This window comes from Triplophysa rosa, linkage group LG15, assembly GCF_024868665.1.
Source record: "Triplophysa rosa linkage group LG15, Trosa_1v2, whole genome shotgun sequence".
NCBI lineage: Eukaryota > Metazoa > Chordata > Actinopteri > Cypriniformes > Nemacheilidae > Triplophysa > Triplophysa rosa.
This window is the reverse complement of record NC_079904.1, coordinates 12,721,630-12,742,537: the sequence shown is the minus strand read 5'-3', so window position 1 is coordinate 12,742,537 and position 20,908 is coordinate 12,721,630. Positions and strand designations below refer to the sequence as shown.

At 40.5% G+C, this 20,908-nt stretch overlaps 1 protein-coding gene across 1 annotated transcript in view; it reads left to right on the top strand.

Annotated features, from left to right (window-relative positions):
- fryl (furry homolog, like) overlaps nucleotides 1-16,203 on the top strand; it is a 65,454-nt gene extending 49,251 nt beyond the window's left edge. Inside the window, exons 42-55 of the mRNA XM_057353899.1 lie at nucleotides 483-604; nucleotides 1,114-1,301; nucleotides 1,849-1,943; nucleotides 2,044-2,675; nucleotides 2,786-3,054; nucleotides 3,147-3,287; nucleotides 4,331-4,531; nucleotides 4,679-4,840; nucleotides 4,976-5,050; nucleotides 5,133-5,309; nucleotides 6,770-6,964; nucleotides 7,887-8,069; nucleotides 11,029-11,405; nucleotides 16,091-16,203. Coding sequence (XP_057209882.1) covers nucleotides 483-604; nucleotides 1,114-1,301; nucleotides 1,849-1,943; nucleotides 2,044-2,675; nucleotides 2,786-3,054; nucleotides 3,147-3,287; nucleotides 4,331-4,531; nucleotides 4,679-4,840; nucleotides 4,976-5,050; nucleotides 5,133-5,309; nucleotides 6,770-6,964; nucleotides 7,887-8,069; nucleotides 11,029-11,319 — 2,731 coding nt within the window. The 3' untranslated portion in view covers nucleotides 11,320-11,405; nucleotides 16,091-16,203. The remainder of the gene's footprint in view (nucleotides 1-482; nucleotides 605-1,113; nucleotides 1,302-1,848; nucleotides 1,944-2,043; nucleotides 2,676-2,785; nucleotides 3,055-3,146; nucleotides 3,288-4,330; nucleotides 4,532-4,678; nucleotides 4,841-4,975; nucleotides 5,051-5,132; nucleotides 5,310-6,769; nucleotides 6,965-7,886; nucleotides 8,070-11,028; nucleotides 11,406-16,090) is intronic.
- Nucleotides 16,204-20,908: the final 4,705 nt, after the last annotated feature.

Below are 20,908 nucleotides of genomic sequence, written 5' to 3'. Positions count from 1 at the left end.
TGGTAACAAATCCAACCGGCAGGTTGGTTGTTCAAACCCTGAAAGGGCAAAGAAGTAGTAAACGTCATTCTCATTTCATATATTTTGGTCAATGTTCTTCATTCTCAAAGTTTAAATAATAGAATAGTTTATGTAATGTTTTGGATCCTTCAATAACAATGTGCACCTTTGAGTTTGTTGCCACGTTTTTATCCGTCTAGATTTCTTGGAACCGTTTTGAAAGTGTATTTATTTTTGTGTTGTGTTATTGTATTTTTTCCTCTGCCTGCAGCCATGTGTAACAGAAGAGGGTATTGTTGCCTTGCATGTGTGTGTGTGTGTGCACTCGGTCTTATTTCTGTATGATTCTGAGTGTGTTCATACATAGTCATTTGAATCAATAATGGGAGCCCTGTGAGCCTGCTGTACCTTTGTTCTGTGTTTGACATCTGCTTTTGTGTCACTTCCTGTCTCTCACTCTACTCTCATTGGTTGGTCTATAGGAAACGAGGTCCACTGTGGAACCATGAAGACGTCTCTCCTAAAAACCCCAATATCAAGAGCGCTGATCAGCTTAGCGTTTTCCTACGCCATGTTGTCAACGTCTTTAAGCAGACGCCGTCCGGTAAGACACAGCAAATGCTGTTACAGTATTTTCTGCCCTCGAATCAAATCACCATTATTGTAACACTACAAAACCAACTGAAGTGTTGTGAAAACCGAAGTTTTTGGTGAAAATCTTAGATCTGTACCAGATATGCATACAAAATACAAACGATATACAAAATATACACAATACAACATTTACACAAATGGAATGTACAAAATACTGTATATAAACACATTATACAAATATACAATATGTAGTGCACTATTTGAAACAATGGACCAATCAGATCAATCTGGGGGTGGGACAAACCTCTTGACCATATTAGGTGTGCATGTTTTCACTGATGTGTGTTAATGTGTTTTCAGTTCAGTTTGGTTGCATTTTTTCTCGTTTTTAACGCATGCACACAACCCTGTCCTATGCGAACACCCACTATTCTCAACCTGCTTTTGTTTTATGCAAAGAACTGTATGATATGAGGTTTTATTGGGTTCTTAGCATGCATGTATATGTGTTTTTATCAGGTTATCAGCTGGAGCAGGAGTTGAGTGAAGTCGCTCTGCAGACCGCTCTGTCCTGCTCTTCACGACACTACGCCGGTCGTTCTTTCCAGATCTTCAGAGCGCTGAAACAGCCCCTCACAGCCTCCACGCTGTCAGATGTGCTCTCTCGTCTGGTCGAGACTGTGGGAGATCCAGGAGAAGAGGCTCAGGTATGCTAGGAATGTCCCGTGGATAAGTATAAGGATTGTTTTCTAAAGTTGGACTATTAGTTTACATTTCACCCAAAAAGGAAAGTTCTGTCATCATTTACTCAATGTCTTGTCATTTCAAACCTGTATGACTTTCTATCTTCTGCAGAACACAAAAGAAGATATTTTGAAGAATGTTGCTAACCGAACAACGGCGGTACCCATTGACTTGGTTTGTTTTTGTGTCTGTACAGTAGTAGTAGTGAATGGGTACCGCTATTGTTTGGTTACCGACATTCTTCAAAATATCTTCTTTTGTGTTCTGCAGAAGAAAGTAAGTCATACAGGTTTGAAATGACAAGAAAATGAGTAAATGATGACAGACTTTTCATTTTTGGGTGAACTATCCCTTTAACTGTTAGTTTTAGCAAAAACACACTTTTGGTGGAAATAGTGGTAGAAATTGGTAGATTTCTTTCTAGATTCTTCTGAGAGTATCAGTCAACGTGTTTATAAAATGATCTAATATTTAAAGTGGCACAATTCAATACACTTCTCTCTGTTTTAGGGTTTTGTTATAGAGTTGCTGTTGACTCTAGAGGCTGGTATAGACACACTGGCTGAAACCATGAAAAACTACGACCTGCTTACTGCACTCTCACAGTAAGACACATTACGGCACTATACATCATTGACCTCTTTTGTACATAACATTTTACTCCCCCAAACTTGTGTGCTGACACGCTGTGTACATCTCCTGTAGGGCCTCCCATGATCCTCTGCATGGCACAAAGTTTGCCAATAACAGGAAGAGTACTGGTCAGCTGAATCTCAGCAGTGGAAGTTTCTTGCACGCCAACTACAGCCACACTCGCAGCAACTCTCTCCGGGCCAGTCTGATGGGCGAACGCCTCGGAGACCGGCGCCGTAGCAACACCCTCGACGTGGCCGACCGTTTGGGCGGCAGCCACGGCAACCTCGCCCGTACGCGGAGCTTATCGTCGTTACGAGAGGATGGCGGGCGTGGAGATGGAGGAGGTGGTGGGGGTGGAGTCGGGTCTGGTGAGGTGGTGCCACCCACCGACCCCACCAACCTGCTGGCGACGGTGTTCTGGATCGCCACGTCGCTTTTGGAGTCCGATTATGAGTTCGAGTACCTGCTGGCTCTCAAGCTGCTAAACCGACTCCTGGCCCAGATGCCCCTGGAGAAGGCCGACAGCAGGGAGAAGCTGGAGAGGGTTCAGGCCAAGCTGAAGTGGTACAACTTCCCCGGGCTGCTCACGCTTTTCCTGAAGGGCTTTACTTCAGCTGCAACACAGGAGCTCACTATTCATCTCCTCAGTAAACTCATAACGGTGTCTCGACACACGCTTATAGACCCCTCACAGGTAGCAGGTAAGCTCTTGGGATTGGGAACTATACATTTTAATTGAATAACTTACATTTTATTTGTTCATGATCGTTGTTGTGTTGGGTTTAAAGAGAATATTTTTATTTCCTGCCAGGTTTTCCTCTGAATATCTTGTGCCTGCTGCCACACCTGGTCCAGCACTTTGACAACCCCACAGTGTTCTGTAAGGAGACCGCCGACCGCATCGCCAAAGTGTGCGCCGAGGAAAAGTCGGCGACGCTGGCCAACCTGGCACACATGATGAGCCTGTACTCCACGCACAGCTACTCACGAGACAGCACCAACTGGATCAACGTGGTGTGCCGCTACTTGCACGACTCGTTCTCTGAAATCACGTTTAACCTGGTCACTTACCTCGCTGAGGTGAGATACATTTGGTTCAAGTTTAGTCCCGTTACACGCTTTATCAGTTTAATAAAATTGAATCTCTTGACCTTTGACCTCATGTGTTGTAGTTGCTGGAGAAGGGTCTCAACAGCATGCAGCAGTCTTTACTGCAGATCATCTACAGTCTGCTGAGTCACATCGACCTGTCTGCAGCACCGGTCAAACAGTTCAACCTGGAAATCATGAAGATCATAGGCAAATATGTGCAGGTGTGTGAAGGTTGTCAACAGTGTATAGTTTACTGCTTTTCACTATTTATTTGCCGGCCTGTCTTCGGGGTCCAATATTAACATTGGCCACATAGTTTTATTCACTTTTTTACTGTGGAACACAAAAGAAGATATTTCGAGAAATGTCTCGGAGGTTTTGTGTCCATACAATGCAAGTCAATGGGGGCTAATGTTGTTCAGTTACCAACATTTTTCAGAACATCTTTTGTGTTCTGCAGAAGAAAGAAAGTCCTACAGGTTTGAAATGACATGAGGGTGAATAAATAATGAACATTGCTTGAGAAATTGCTCCATTTCTTCAACGATAGCCGATTGTTCAGAGTGATATCTGCCGATACCGATTCTGAAGATTAAAATGAATATTTCTTAACTTTATGAATGATAATAATTCATATAAAGACTATTAATATTGAACTGGTGATGTTTCTTAACATTTTCTATATACAGAGCACAAATAAATTGCATATTATCAGTCGATACCGATTATTGGCAGATACATCTTTTATTATTACACAGTTATTGTACAACACTAAATAAAATGCTACCATTTTTTTGCCCGTTTTCTACCTCCCATAAAATTGTGTTTTGTGTTATTTATTTTAAAAAAAGCTTTTTTCATTTTGTCCAATGAAAGTGCAGTTATTTTGCTGTACAGTGCATCTTATAGTGTTATTCAGTATAAGCAGGTCTTCATCTGATAAACTGTCACAAAGATGTAAAGACTTTGCCATTTAATTTCTCATGAAAAATTGTTTTTCCAGCCGATGCTTTTTTGTGTTTACCGTCTCTTTTCAAGAGGATGTGTGTGTTTACAGAATGTTCAAATTTCTTCATCCATTTCCATGCCCGTGGCTGTGCGTGCAGTGATGTTTGTTTGTTTTGAGAGGCACTTTTGAGAAACCGTGACCTACATCCTTTCTTTCTTTCTCTGTGGTCTTTATTAAAGCTTTTTGTCTTTTAAGCCCCGCAGGTTAATTGAGAAAAATACTCAAGTATTTTGTTGTTTGTCTGTGTGTTTACAGAGCCCGTACTGGAAAGAGGCCCAGAACATTCTGAAATTGGTCGTGTCTCGATCAGCCAGTCTGGTGGTTCCAGATGAAGTGCAGCGCTCCTATAGCACCGAGTCGACCGGTTCGCCGGAGATCGCGTTCACTCGCATTTTTAACAATTCATCTAAAGAGCTGCCAGGAAAAACGCTGGACTTCCACTTTGACATCTCAGAGGTGCTTCCTTTTTCCATCCAAGAATTCATCTTCAGACACTTCTGTTTTTTTCTTTATTCTTAAATTGTTGCTTCTGTCTGACTTGTGAATGTCTCTTTTAATCGTTTAATACATTATATTCACTTTTTTTGTTCTGTTGACCCACAGACACCTATCATAGGTCACAAGTATGGAGACCAGCGAACTACACCAGGGCGTAATGGGAAACCGCAGGTCATTGCTGTGACAAGAAGCACCTCTTCGACTTCCTCAGGGTCCAACTCCAACGGCCTGGTGCCAGTCAGCTGGAAGAGACCTCAGCTCTCACAAGTATTGCCAACTATTGTTCACAGTTTGCTTTTATTGTGTAACTATCGCATTGTGCTAAAACAAAAATACTTGTGATGCAATTAAATATTACTAGGTTTGTATGTTCATTTCTGATGATGATATTTCTGCTTGCAGAGGAGAACCCGTGAGAAACTGATGAATGTCTTGTCTCTGTGTGGCCCTGACACCGGCTTGCCCAAAAACCCCTCTGTATGTTTTTTCCACATAGACGTAACATTTTTAAATTGGTTTCATACTCTTGGCGATAGCTAATTGCATTTATTTTCTATAGGTGGTATTCTCATCAAATGAGGATTTGGATGCAGGTGACCAGCAGACCAGCCTGATCCCCACTGTAGAGGAAGTGACACGGGAGGAGGAGGCACAAGCGGAAGATGCAGGAAGTGAACAGCAGTTTGGTGTCTTCAAGGATTTTGACTTCTTGGATGTGGAGTTGGAGGATACGGAGGTGAGAGCTGATGCTTTAGGCATGTTACAGTAACATAATAAAACTAGTGAGGTTGTGTTTCATAAAATAGCTAGCAATGGTTCTAATTTTATATCTGTGTATACGCCACGACTTTCGAGTACATCATTTTTTGACTGTGTGTGTGTGTTTTTCTCTGACCGTACGTCAGCTGTGTGTCTGTGTACCTCCATATTATTTCAGTGTCTTAACTTTTCCTAACACTGTATTGTCTTTTTTCCTTCTTTTGCCTCCAGGAGCTTCAGGTAAGTTTTTCAAGCAGAAATTAGGGTCAGTAAGCGCTGTGAACCTCAGTTGATGAGCGTTTTATTTCTCAACAAATGATTGAGCACTCATCGATACATCTGAAAATGTATTCCTGTTAGCCAATCAAACGAGTCCTTTAATATTTACAGCTAAAGCAAGCATGCATATAATTCAAATGCATTTGTATAAAAATGAGATAAACGTGTTTATAGTCACTTTCTTTGATGGGCCATTAACACAACACTGTTTTGTGTTAATATACCCTAAGTTGCTCTGAAAAAAACTGTGCTTACTGTTGCCTGATGCATGAGGTCTATAATACATTGGCCTTAGCTGTAATTGTTGGTTCCTGTATACTTTAAAGGGGTCATATGGCGCGAATACGTGTTTTTCCGTGTCTTTGGTGTGTTATAAGTTGCCCATGCATGTATTAGACACGTAAACTTGCAAAAATGAAAGTGTGGGAACAAAAGATGCATTCTATCTAAAAGCGAATGCTCACCCCCAGACCTGCCTGAAACGCCTCGTGTAACCACACCCCCACAAATCTACGTCAGTTCGTGGTATGAGTTGACTAACACCGCCCAAATGTGCACGCAAGTAAGGTGGGCGTACCTGTGTCAGTACAATTGCTTTGGAACCTGATGTTAGAAATATGGTAAGAGGCGTTACATTTCCGTCACACGCTTGCAGTATTCGACCAATCACCACGCACTGGTTAACTGGCCAATCATAGCACACCTCGCTTTTCAGAGCGATGAGCTTTGTTAAACATCTGCGCGTTTCAGAGAGGCGGGGCAAAGAGGAGGTACAACCATGCACGGTATGTGGAAAATACAGCGTTTTTGAACCTTAAATCGTGTATACACTTTGCATTACATCTAAAACAAACGATAATATTCGTTTTAGCCGTGTCATATGACTCCTTTAAAAGCAGATGAAAAGTAGGCTTATAATGTTTACTGTATGATCAGGACATTTTCTAAAAGTTGTATATAAAGCATCTCTTTCATACATTTGTTTAGTCATTTTTGTGTTGTTCTCCATCACTCTGTTGTGCTCTGTGCGTTTTTGTGACGTAAAATCTTTTTCTTTTCCTTCTCTGTAATTTTATTCACAAATAACATTATATAAAAGCTCAGTGTTGCTCACTGTTTTCAACCGCTCATGTTGCATATCTCCCGTTTCACCTGCAGGGGGAGAGCATGGACAACTTCAACTGGGGTGTGCGACGCCGGTCTCTGGACAGCATTGATAAAGGTGACACCCCGTCGCTGCAAGATTGTCAGTACTCCGGCAGCACGCCCAGCCTCATCCAACCAGAGGACACAGATGAATCATCAGAGGAGGAGGTACTGAGCGCTAGCCAGATTCTCACCCGCTCCAATCTCGTAAGTCCCCTCTCCTCCGGGCCCCTCCTCGCGGGGGCCCCGGCATGGTGTGTCTGTGTGCCAGATTGGGCTTAGACGCTGCCGCGGCATACCTAGGTGGGGTTAGACGCTTGCTTTCTGCTCATAACCCGCACTGTCAATGTCTTAGACACTCCTCCTTGAAGCCAAGCAAGCTGTTGATTTTTTTAGCACTTTAGAGCCCTCCTCTGCCACTTTTTGCATTTTTTTCATCAGGGGTAAGTATGGTGATGGGGACTGGTCCTTTTTATGTCTTTTTGGGTGAACCACCCTTTAATAAAATAAATGTAATGTACGTAGAATGTAGCACTCTCAGCTCTATTAAATACACTTTAACGTGTTTAAATGTGATCCTCATCATTTTAAAACTTATTTTCCCCCAAAATAAATGCTCAAATCATCTGTAGACTCCACTTGGGCCTGATCTTTACTAAAACTGCTCTTTACTTTTACTGCATGAACGTTTCAACCCAAACTTAACTGTTTTAATTCCTAACCTCAAGTAATGTGTTAAACCCTTTTCGCTTGCTATGGGCATGAGCTGTTAAGCAGAGCTTAAAAACGGATCGTTTAGATGCTGTTGAGTGAGTCATCTTCCTTGTTCTGTTTTTGTTCTCTCTTTTTTTACTTTGTACCCCGTATGAATAAGACGGAGGGATCTACAGAAAGTTGAATGATATTGGTCTTGCCTGTCTCACGTCATTCTGCTAGCATGTCGCATGATATCTTGAAGGAATTAAATAAGTACAGAAATTAAACTAAAATTCCGTAATAAGTTCTGTGTGCATGTGATTTAACAAATGTGCTTTCTGTTTAGTTCAGGAATTGATCTTTTTTAGCAGATGCCACAAGAGGATTTCTTATGTACTCTCTTTCTAAATGCCCATTCGTTATCTTCACGCAGCTTAACAGCGATTCTGCTACCGATGACGCCATATCCAATCACATGGACTCCCTACAGCAGTCCCAAGAGTCTTCCTGTAGTGTCCTGACAGAAGAGGCCACACCCAGTCTGCCACTACCCCGCCCAGGCAGCCCCACCCCTGAGACCGCCCACTCTGACAGCAATAGCAGCCAGCTGCCTGAGGTGGGATCAATCAGGAGTCTTAACAAATTATGGTGCACGGGTGCTTTTTAGCCATTGCTTTACGCCATTTGCTCTCATATCGAGTTATCTGGTACTGGTTTTCTGTCTGTCAAATTCTCTGTCGTTCAGCTGTGTACAGCTGTTGTGGCTTTTTAAAAGCCCACTAAATGCTGCTGTTGTGTTTTTGAATAGCAAGCGCTATCATACCCCTTTGTCCTCCCATCGTTTCTTGTACAGATGTACAGATCATTACTTTTCTTTTTTCCTTGCACTGGGTGTTGCTTTTCAGATGCCTGCCATCATTGACATTAGATAATTGACTGGTTTGTGGGCGGGGCTTGCTTGCTCGCTTGTGTGATTGAGGGAGAGATTATCATCAGGAGAAAATATACACCTCAGGCCTGCTGTGCTAAAACTACCTCAAATTCAGTCCCAGAAATGTTAAAAAGATGTTAACATTCCTTAAGCTTTGGACCTGCAAACTTGCTGTCGGCGGATCTTGAAATTATTGTGAGTATTAGTTAAACTATCCCACCACAGGGGTGCACATGGTTCAAACCTCTCAAACCTGCACATTTTTTGGCTATCATTACTGATGGTTTTTACATTGACCGATAGCTGCCATTGGTATTCAATTATGGAATTAGACACATTTTGGCAGCTGTCGGTTTAAATTCAAGCAGCATCTTTAATGACAACTAAAATGTCAAATCAGGGTGAGGTTGAACCCAGTTTTCTACCCGAAGATATGAATTATTATTGTCATTTTAAGATGCATTTTAAAATAGTCATCATTTAGTTCTAAACACCCTAAAAACATTTTGAGGAATGTTCTCATTGCTTTGTTCCGTGTGCAGTGACCACAGGTTACCAAGCTCCAGAAGCACTGTAAAAGTAGCCCATATAAGGTTTGCGTGCCAATTTAACATGATGGAGTAGTTTCCCGGACAGGGTTTAGGCTAGTCCCATCCCATACCGTCTTAACTGAATACTGCTTGCACTTACAGATCTTAAAATATATCAGTGTCACTGTTTTATTAATATCCTAATTTAACTAAGGCCTAGTCCTGGTTTAAACTAATCCCTGTCCGGGAAACCGCACCTGTGAGAGTAAGATAACTTGACAAGATTAAAGCTGTAATTTTGTGTACACTTTTTGATGCATAGGGGTCACTATAGTGGACATCTACAGTATCTCAAAAATAAAACGCATACTGTCCACTCAGGTAGACATCTGAAAATCTCTTTGAAAAATATGTGTAAAAGAAAAGGTTTGTTTTACATTCTTATGAACAAAATCAGGAAATACAATCAACATACAAAAATCATGCAAAAATAAGGATTTTTAAGTATAGTTTATACTTAAGTCAAGTCTTACACAATCTTTATTATTATTGAAAAATATAAAGCATGTTATTGTAACAAACATGTTTTCTAGTAATCGTGATTTTTTTTGTGTTCGTAATAGTGTTTTTTCTCACTATATTTCTGCAATATTAAATATTATTTTATCTTTCATTTTTTAATTTTGGGTGTACAATCCTTTTGCATAGCCTGACTGAGAGCCAGCGTTTAACACCACTCACAGGCTTTAACCAGCTTTGACATCCTACTAACATTGTAACCTTACTATATGTATACATGTTTATCATTACTATATGATATCGGCACAATTTGTTTTATTCCACATCATATGATTGATATTTAAATGCCAAACACTGGACTACCTTGAAAATGTATCGCCTACAGTACAGTATTTCATGACGTTTCCACAGGTCAACCCTCACACAACATTACTCCAATGATTCTCAATGAAAGTAAAAGCGACGCCTGTTTCCCAGTCGCCATTCATAGCACAACACCACTCACAGTGATATCAATGAACGAATAACTTTTGATAAATGCTTACTCGGTCCAGCCAAGACCAGTTTAGTCCAGTCCAGTCATACCTCAATAGCAGCTCAAGGGCATCTGCTCCGTCATTCTCCAGCTCTTAGCGTAATGAGTCCAGATAAAACCATCGATAGTCTCACTCATTTGCTCGACCACCTCAGCCAAGAATGCCTAAAAGCTTTCTGTAATTCCGCCTCTACTTTGGCTCCGCGCCACTTTCCCTTATTCTGTTAATGCATTAGACTCATAAATAGAAAGCTGGAGAAGAAAAAATCAAGTTCGTCCGATTAGATGTGTCGTTTTAGTTTTTTCTTGCTCGTCTCCCAGAGTAGCTTTGAATAAAACATGAGGCCAAGACAGAACAGTGCGTTCTCAGAAATGTTTTCTTGTCACTTGGACAAATCGTTCATTCAGTTCTTTAGTTTTGTAGTTTGCGTTTGATTTTGAGTTTCGTTGTCAACTGTTGCATCCTAAATTGTGTAAATATAAAAGACCGCTGCACAAATTATAGCTTTGTTTTTAAACGATATTAAACATTGCGTTATGAAACGTAGCGTAAAAAAGATTTATTTTATAGCCAGTCGGTGTTTAACTCAGTGCTCTCGTGTGATTTATGAATGGAGATGTAGTGGTTCATTTAATATAGTTCCTCTGATGTTACAGGTTTATTCATCTGCGGGTCACATTTGCATCATCAAGTGAATGGTGAAGGATTAGCCTTTTGCCACTATTGATTTTTTTTCGGCTCTTAATAGAAGCATTGAGCACGTACACTGTCGAGGGGTCATTGTGAGAGTGGCGGTGTTTAAGGGTCCCTTGGTGTTGTTCAGTGCGCAAGTAAATCAGGTTTTTCATACCTTAGGTACGCAAAACCGTTCCTGGTTCTGTCAAATATGATGTTGTTTCGAAGGCAAATAGTCTATTTGTGCGATTGAATTGAACAACCATTTAGGAAACACCATTTAGTTCGAATTTTGTTGCCACAATAAAAGTATATAATAAAAAAAATACAACTTTTGCTCTTGCCCCAGCTCCTGACCACCCTCTACCATGTTTCCATCTGCAGGATGCCAGTGTAACTGCCGGCGATGAATTAAGCAGCAGTGTCAGCGAGGATACGGGGTTTGGCAGTGCCCCTCCCCTACCCTCTGAGTTGTGTGACTTACCTGACTCTCAGGACCCCACCGACGACCTGGATCCTGCCCCCCCTCCACCGCCGGCAGTGGACAGCCCGCCTGGATCCCTCTTTAAGGAAGAGCCGGCACGGCCACCACCTGTCATAGGCTCTGCACTGGGGTCAATGTGCGATGATGAGACAGGCCTTGTGCTGCCCGTTCTGGACTCGGGCCCGGATTAGGTATGTGAGGAGGATGTGACGCTGGCTATGAAAGAGCTTGATGAAAGATGTGAGGAAGAGGAAGCTGATTTTTCCAGCATGTCCAGGTTGGTTTGTGATTTGGTTTTGCACCTCATTTTAGGGGTAGCTGTTGGTAATCATCCAGATGTTACGACACGGCTCCGGTCCAAAACTTATGAATGTGCCTTACTTTCTAATGCAGTGGTTTTCAAATGTTTTTGTCAGCCGAACCCCTTTGACGAGAGGTACTCTCCCTGAGGAAGTAAATATTTCAATAATTGAATATGTTTAACTTCAAAAACATTATCTGTTTTGAGGTTTTTATTAGTAGTATTTTACATCACTGTTGTTATTTCTAAACATTTCTTTGCTATTTAATGTTTTTTAAAATAAAGGAAACAACTTGTATGTGCACTGGTAGTCATACAGTGTACTTTACGAGCCCCCTGCATATCCCCCGTGAACCACCAGGGGTCCGCGAACCCCTGTTTGGGAAACCCTGGAAAGGCAGCTACCTTCCAAGGCAGGCAGTATCCTAAACAAAATAGATATAACCTTTATAGAAAACTGATTTAACATGGCAGGGTCAGATATATATACGAATTGTCAATTATTTGTTGTTTTTTTGTTGCCAATGTGTATACAGCTAGTAATGAAGTTAAAAAACGAGAGCTTTCTTGTCCTCCTAGGTTGTAGTTTGATTTTTATGTAAAGGACTCGGCCGGTTTTAATTTAAAGTCCCAGTGAAATTAAAAATGACAGTGAATGAAAAAATAAATAGTTTATCAATGTGGGTCATTCTGTTTTTAAAAATCGTGTGGCCTCATAATCTTTAGTTAAAATCTGAAAATGCACTTCCACCGTGAAATGACTATCCATCTTAGATGAGGTATGTTAGACGGCTTGGGCGGGGCATCCGTTAACTCCTCCCCTTTAACTGTTAGTCTGCTGCCAGTTCCATTTCAAAATGCAACGGCTGTTTTTATACATCCAATCAAATGGCAGAGAAAGACGACCACTATTTTTCTCATTCAAAATTCTGTTTCACTCGGAAATGCGTCAAAATACGGAAGTAAAAGCGATCGCAACTTCCGGATCACGGGGACTTTAAAGGATGTGATGTTTATAAAGTATCATAATGTTAATGACAGATGAGGTGAATCACGTCCAGTCACTGTTTTGTTCGACGCTTACCTGCGTCACTAGCCGGGTTTCCATCCAAAGTTGCGAATTTAGCTTATGCGCAAAATTGGAATATCGCATAAAACATTTTCGAATAAACACCGTTTCCATCCAAATAGTCAACCGTCACTTCCTAATAAACTGCCACTAAATATCAGTAAGAAAAGTAAGAGAAGCCACTGAATATAATGATTTTCATATAGAATAATACTTGCGCAAGCAGACGATTACGAAACACAATAAATGCGGTGCTTTTGTGGATGACTGCTGTTCGGGAAACACAGTCGTGACAGTTCTAAGAGGCAATTACAGAAATACTTGACGACTTTGCTCAGGCATTTAAGAATGACCGTAACAACATTTCTGATGCTGTGTAACAAGATCAGTACTCTGGTTAGTCAGGTTACGCCGTCTCATAATGCAATTACGTGACTTTTTGGAGGAATTTATTCGGCAAATGCGTTTCCATCTCCCATTATTCACGTTAACCCTTTTTCGCAAAAATGAAAAACCACCTCAAGCGAGCGTAAAAACTTTTTGCAAATTAAGGGTTTTTAATTCGAAATTTGGCGTTTCCATCACTCGTTTCTGATGCGAAACTTCAAAATGCGAATAAAACCAGAGTGATGGAAACCCGCTTAGTGTGGAATGTGTGTGCATGAGCAATAATTTGTTGGCTGCAGTTCACTTAATGGCCACCAGTGTCGCTAATAACAAGCATTTTTGAATTCTAACTACAGCCCCTTCACTTACATGTCATACTTTATTGAATTGGATGACATAAGCTAATGTACATGAAAGAGTCTTCGGTTTACTCCCTCTGGGATGAATATCTTTACTGAGCAGTGCATTGTGGGATGGCACACATCTGGAAAAACAACATGATAGGATACATGCCATGTGAGTTGTCCAAAATCCAAGAATTCAGCCTCATTCTGGTTACTAGGTTTTGAACAGTTATGGAGATTATAAACAATAAAATAAATGTTTTGGCAATAAAATTATGTAGATAAACTTTGTCGAGTGTAAGCTTGCAAATATGTTTCCCTCATTAATAGCTAAAAATGTATGAGCTGCTTTTTCATAAGATTACTTAGACAATTTGAACTCCTTTATACACTGCGTTCCAAATTATTATGCAAATTGGATTTAAGTGTCGTAAACATTTAATTTTATATTGTTCAATTAAACTTATGGATGGTATTGTGTCTCAGTGCTCTTTGGATCACTGAAATCAATCTCAGACACCTGTGATAAGTAGTTTGCCAGGTGAGCCCAATTAAAGGAAAACTACTTAAGAAGGACGTTCCACATTATTAAGCAGGCCACAGGTTTCAAGCAATATGGGAAAGAAAAAGGATCTGTCTGCTGCCGAAAAGCGTCAAATAGTGCAATGTCTTGGACAAGGTATGAAAACATTAGATATTTCACGAAAACTTAAGCGAGATCATCGTACTGTGAAGAGATATGTGGCTGATTCAGAGCACAGAAGGGTTCGTGCAGATAAAGGCAGAATGAGGAAGGTTTCTTCCAGACAAATTCATCGGATTAAGAGAGCAGCTGCAAAAATGCCATTGCAAAGCAGCAAACAGGTATTTGAAGCTGCTGGTGCCTCGGGAGTCCCGAAAACCTCAAGGTGTAGGATCCTCCAGATGCTTGCAGTTGTGCATAAACCTACTATTCGGCCACCCCTAACCAATGCTCACAAGCAGAAACGGTTGCAGTGGGCCCACACATACATGAAGACTAATTTTCAAACAGTCTTGTTTACTGATGAGTGCCGTGCAACCCTGGATGGTCCAGATGGATGGAGTAGTGGATGGTTGGTGGATGGCCACCATGTCCCAACAAGGCTGCGACGTCAGCAAGGAGGTGGCGGAGTCATGTTTTGGGCTGGAATCATGGGGAGACAGCTGGTGGGCCCCTTTAGGGTCCCTGAAGGTGTGAAAATGAACTCTGCAAGGTATGTAGAGTTTCTGACTGAGCACTTTCTTCCATGGTACAAAAAGAAGAACCATGCCTTCCGTAGCAAAATCATCTTCATGCATGACAATGCACCATCTCATGCTGCAAAGAATACCTCTGTGTCATTGGCTGCTATGGGCATAAAAGGAGAGAAACTCATGGTGTGGCCACCATCCTCCCCTGACCTCAACCCTATTGAGAACCTTTGGAGCATCCTCAAGCGAAAGATCTATGATGGTGGGAGGCAGTTAGCATCAAAACAGCAGCTCTGGGAGGCTATTCTGACATCCTGCAAAGAAATTCAATCAGAAACTATCCAAAAACTCACAAGTTCAATGGATGCAAGAATTGTGAAGGTGATATCAAAGAAGGGGTCCTATGTTAACATGTAACTTGCCCTGTTAGGATGTTTTTGATTGAAATAGCTTTTGATTTCAGTAAATATGACCTCCTAATGCTGCAAATTCAACAAATGACCATTTTCAGTTTTTTACAACCTATGAAATGTTTTCAAACTCTGTTGTGCATAATAATTTGGAACAGTGCATTTTGAGTTTTTCATTTTTTAAATAAATACTGTTGTCAGTGGGAGGTTTGTTCAATAAAATTCCAAATGTACCCTAACTGTTGATTAATTGAAAATTATACTGACTGTCATTTGCATCGACAAATTAGGAAAACCAGAGAAAGATATCATTTGCATAATAATTTGGAACGCAGTGTATGAGCTGAGGGCCGTTCCAGACACAGGTGGCGTTTTTCAAATCCGTTATTTCCGAAATATCTGTCAGGTCATGTGGCTGATGTTCTGCTGTGAATAAGGTCGAGGTGGATTAGAACACTGTTTGGTGATATCATATTTGGCTTCAGTGCTACTTATGCCCTGGGACAAGATCATTGCCATAAATGATGTAACATCGATGAAGTGCAGACACTTCGACTGCAGGGTTGTAGATCATCCTCAAGTCTGGCCGTCCTATGATCGATGAATACCAATTTAAAGCCGCGATTCAACTGAGTGGCTTTAATTTGATTTTGCTCACGCACAGCGCACAGAGGGCCTTCCCTTTCTTTCGCTGGACACATTTTGCAGCGAGGATCCATTTAACAGTAAGAGAACCCTGCAGCCTGGGAGCCGCTCGCATACTGTATCGCCTAGCTTCGCAGCGAGTGGGGGAGGGCAGGAGAGAGAAAAACACAGCGCGTCACACGCGCAGCGGGAGAATTTAGGCTAGCACGTGAGACGGAGAGCTCAGACGGGAACAAAGCATCAGGGCAGGAAAACATTGAAGGGGAGAATTCAAGCGAGGATGAAGATGAAGGCCATGTCCTCTCCGTCCTTCAGCAGCACTAGTCTCAGATTCTTCTACTCTGTGTGCTTTGTCAAGCTTTTCGGCCCTACAGGCCTGTAAGTGTTTGTTTATGTTCGTGTTAATGCTGGAGTTGTTTTTATGCGCCTCTGCAGTGGATTAAGACTGTAGCAAAACTGCAAGGTGGGGGATCTGCAGTGGGAGAGAACAGCATGTTTCTGTTTACGTTTGTCCTTCCCGGATGATGTAACGCTGTGTGCGGGTCTTCGTCTCTCTGCGTGTGGCTGAGCTGTGCTCTTTTCTTGTGTTTACAGTCAAGATGAGGCTGATGCCGATGGTTTTCCTGAACTCCAGGCCTCTCCACCTCCATCGCCCTTTCTCTCGGCTATTCTGGCTGCATTCCAGCCCGTAGCTTGTGATGATGAGGAGGACGCTTGGCGTTGCCATGTCAACCAGATGTTGTCAGACTCGGATGGGTCTTGTGCTGTGTACACGTTCCACGTGTTCTCACGACTCTTCAAGGTGAGTGTAAATGAGAGATGGGGTGTTTGTGTTTATTGGCATATTGCATCAATATTATGTTTGTCATTTTTAACAAATGGGTGAATGACAAATGTGTATAAAACGTATTTTTAAATCATTTAAAATGGAGGTTATGCATGTTTTGAGGCACAAACAGTGTGTTTAGACAAGTGTTGTTTGTTGAATAACATTTCATGCATTTAAATGTTTTTTTCAGAGGTTTTTTGATTTCCCCCAAATATGCATGTAATGTCATTTACTATTAAGAAAATTAAAATTAAGAGACAAATTTTTATTTAATCAGAATTTCTGTTGTGGTCATTCCAGTTATCACAGAAAAATAAAAAATGTAACTTTTTCTAAATACACGTATGTACACATATTACTGTTGTAATGCTTAAATGTGAATATGAATTTTTTTCTTTGCTGTATTTTAGGCCTGAAAAAATACAGGGCGTCTTTTCTGTTATTTTGACCTGTTTCTCCAGTTTTCAGTTTCTGCAAATAAATGCAGAAAATAGAAACAATATTTTTATTTGACATTTGGGAGAAATATTGTTAGTAGTTCACAGAATGAAACAAAATGATCATTTTACCTAAACACATACCTATAAATAGTAAATTCAGAAAAACTGAATTAATTTTTGTCATTTTTTCCGTGGCCATTAATGGTCTATGTTTTCCAAAACCATTACAACCCCTAATCTAGTTTATTCCATTTCTAATTGCAATAAAATGTCAATGAAGCATGCATATTCACAGTACAATAATTTATTGTAATATTTCTATGTGAATTGGTCATCAGTCGCAAAAGTTAAAATATATTTTTGAGGCAATTAATGTTGCTCTGTTATAGCTTTCAGAAAGCATAGGTGGTAAACAGAATTTGATTTTATAGGCATGTTTGTGTTCATTTTCTATTGATCAAGGAAGCAGTTGACCAGACACATTTCCACATGATGTAAATTAGAACTCATTCAGGTGATTGTAAAAAGTAATTTTCTAGATTTTAAGTGTGAACTTTCATCATTGTAACTCCAGATAGTTGCGGGTAATCGTCCTTGTAATAGTGTACTGTAGGTTACTGTGTGGATGAAGTATCATTATTACAGTTTAGCAGTGCTGACTTCATTCTCTCTTTCTCTTTAGCACATCCAGAGCAAATTTGACTCGATTACCCACACCTCGGTGCGCTTCCTCGGGGAGGGACTCCAGAGAATGGGAAACCAGTTCCTGAGCTCTCTAGAGGTCATGACCTCTTGCTCCCAGTGCCCTACGGTTCTATTGGATGCTGAAACTGTGAGTGCTGAATTTACATCTGTGCATCGCACACCTGACTACTTGCTTTACTTCCTTGAAGATGTTTAGTTTAGCTCTTATTTGTCTGTTTAACTACAAGGCTCACGTCATTGTCAAATTATGTATCTGTGTGTATGCTTATTCTAGTAATTCTAATAATATTCTAATAATTAAAAATGTTGGTTTAGTTGAAAAGATAACAATTTATCAATATAGATAATACTGTAAAATTGTATATATACTGTTTGTGTTGTAGCTGGTTTCCTGTGGGCTTTTGGAAACACTGAAGTTCAGTGTGTTGGAGTTACAGGAGCATCTCGACACCTACAACAGCAAGAGAGAAGCAGCTGAACAGGTGCGGTCACTGTCTTGACCTGTCACACCGAAATTACAGACTGACATCATTTATTGGACACCAAAAACTATTAGTACACAAGTCGGTTTAGACATACTGTACCTCCTATACATGCAAAACTGTAACTAACAAGGAGAAGCGTCACTGTCTGTGGCACGTGTTGTCAACGTGTAATGTTTAAATATGCAGATATGAATAAGGGTATTAGATGGTCTCCTTTACATTTTGCAAACCAACGGGTTTGAGTTTGTTTAATGAAAACAACAGGTCGTCAGGCTACTAAAACATAAGAACTGCTCTCCACGGGGTTTCTTCACGTGTTCTTGAGACGGGGTTAAACAGAATACGCTGACAGCGCAGGCTCATAAACTGCTCTTTGACGTCTCTGTGCTGTTAAGCTATTAAATCATATCAGGACATGAGCTGATTTAGCCTGCGTTACAGCCTGTCTACAATCTACAGCAGCCAATTTCCGTCCATGCACAATCACTAAGAATAGTCTCACAGAGGCCTTAAATCATTTAGCTGGGTGGACAGGCTACAGGAGAGGAGCTGAGGAGGGGCAGATGGGATAGGGGATCACTAGAGGACAGTAATTGGATGAGACACAGGCGCTGCCTCCAAAGAATTATGTCACGACCCAACAATCCCCCCGTACTTAAGCATACCCTCTTTAATTTGCTAAATAGCATTCTTATTAAATTTATTTCACGCAAGCATGCACTCACTATTTGTCTAATTATGTTTCACACTCAGAGATTTCATCTGTCTTTTTACCCGTAACGGCAACATTTACAGAGGAAATTTCCCATCTGGCTCACCACCTGCCGTTCACACACAAACAAGCGCACACATTAGCACAGAGAGATTGATAATACTCTGCTATTATGGTTCAATGGTTTGCTTAAGTGTATCTGCTCTTTTTTTTCCCTGCAGTGGTTGAATAACTGCAGAAAGACGTTTGGTGATAAAGACAGCGACCAGCGACCCAACAGTCAAGCTCAGGTACAAAACACTATTCCCCCCCACACACACACACCTCGCTGGTCATGAGCAGTGTTGGGTAAGTTACTCAGTTAATTAAAGTAATTAATTACTAGTTACTAATTACACATTCGATAATGTAATTAGATTACTGTACAAGTTACTCTCTTCAAAAAGTATTTAATTACTTATTACTAATTACTTTCTATATCCTCCATCAACATTGATGAGTTAAGTGATTCAAGGATAGACATGAAACCGCTCTTTTAATTCATTTAAATAAATAATATAAACTACATAAAGTATTATTATTAATTACAAATGTGAGAATTATACATTAAAGCACAGATTTTTAAGTTAGACTTTGAATTTTGATGTAAATTCCTCTTCTGCACACACACATATTACACAAAGTATTTAGTTTAATTACATCAGAAGTAACTGTAATTAAATTACAGAAAAAATAAGAGTAATCCCTTACTTTAATTTTTCAAGGGGAAAGTAATTAAATTACAGTAACTAATTACTTAGTAACTAGTTACACCCAACACTGGTCATGAGCATGTTTCTGTTGAGCAAATAAAAATCTTCAGGCTATTAAAGGGATAGTTCGCCCAAAAATGAAAATTCTGTGTTCATTTACTCACCCTCAAGTTGTTCCAAATCTGTATACATTTCTTTGTTCTGATGAACAAACTACCTACCATGGTAGTCACTTGGTAGTAGCCAAGAACTGTTTGGTTACAAGCATTCTTCCAAAAATCTTTCTCTGTGTTCATCAGAACAAAGACATTGATACAGATTTGGAACAACTTGAGGGTGAGTAAAAGATGATCATTATTGGGTAAACTGTCCCTTTAAAAATGCTTTTAAATATTTTAAAGCTAAAACATCGCTTTGTATGTCAACAAATTTGTTCTTTTGAGTGTATAGAAATTAATTTTTAACAATAAATGAGAAGTAAGGGAATCCAGGATCTTTCCACTGCCTATAACATTCACATTTGAGAGGTTCTCTCTCTCTCTCTCTCTCTCTCTCTCTCGCTCTGTTTCTGAACACCTATCAAACTCTGGCATGACCTTTGACATTTTGTGAAAGTGTTTCTCTCTCACATCTTTAAATTGATCACAATGAAGGAGAAAGTGTGTCTCAGTCTCCACCTCACCAGTGTCACAGTGTGCACAGACTCCATGTTTGTGTGTGTCTGCCTCTCTCTACGGCCAGACTGTGATCACTGAGTCTGTATTTGATCAGGATCCGTCTCTGTTTCACATCTCCAACAGTGTAGAGATCATCTGACACATTGTATTTTCTGTTTAGGGTCCGATAGCGTTCTAGTTTACTTTGGTTTTTACTTTCCTTTTCCCGTTGATCTAAATATGACTTTTGACTTGCTTTGATCATTTGGTTTATTCTGATTTGGTTCTGTTCGGTTGTGCCGGTGTGAAGTTTCAGAGCCAGCTGGCAGAAGGGACTGGCTTTAGGTCTCAGCTCTTGGGTTTTAAGTGCTTCATATTGAAGTGTGTTAGGAGGACTTGAGTTAAGGTGTGTCCAGAATTTGAGAGAACGTTTTTGGATGTGTATTATCAGGGGATATCTGCCTAATTCAGCCCTGCATGCATTATTTGGTGTTCTTCTCTGAACTCTTAAAATGTTTTTACAGAATTCAGCATGCAGGGATTCTGTGGGGTGTTTATCCCATTTGGAATAATCTGTCAGACACTGTGGAGCCCAAACCTCGCAGCCATATAGAGCTATAGGCATAATCACACTATCAAAGATTTGACACCAGACTGGAACTGGAATATCTGTTTGGGTGAATCTGCCTTTGATGGCGTAAAACACACGTCTAGCTTTCTCTTTCAGTGCATTCAGTGCCAGACCAAAACCACCTGACGCGCTGATTTTTAGGACGAGATAATCGTAGTGTAAAGTGTGTTCTATTGTAGTGTTTCCCAGAGTGAATGTGTAT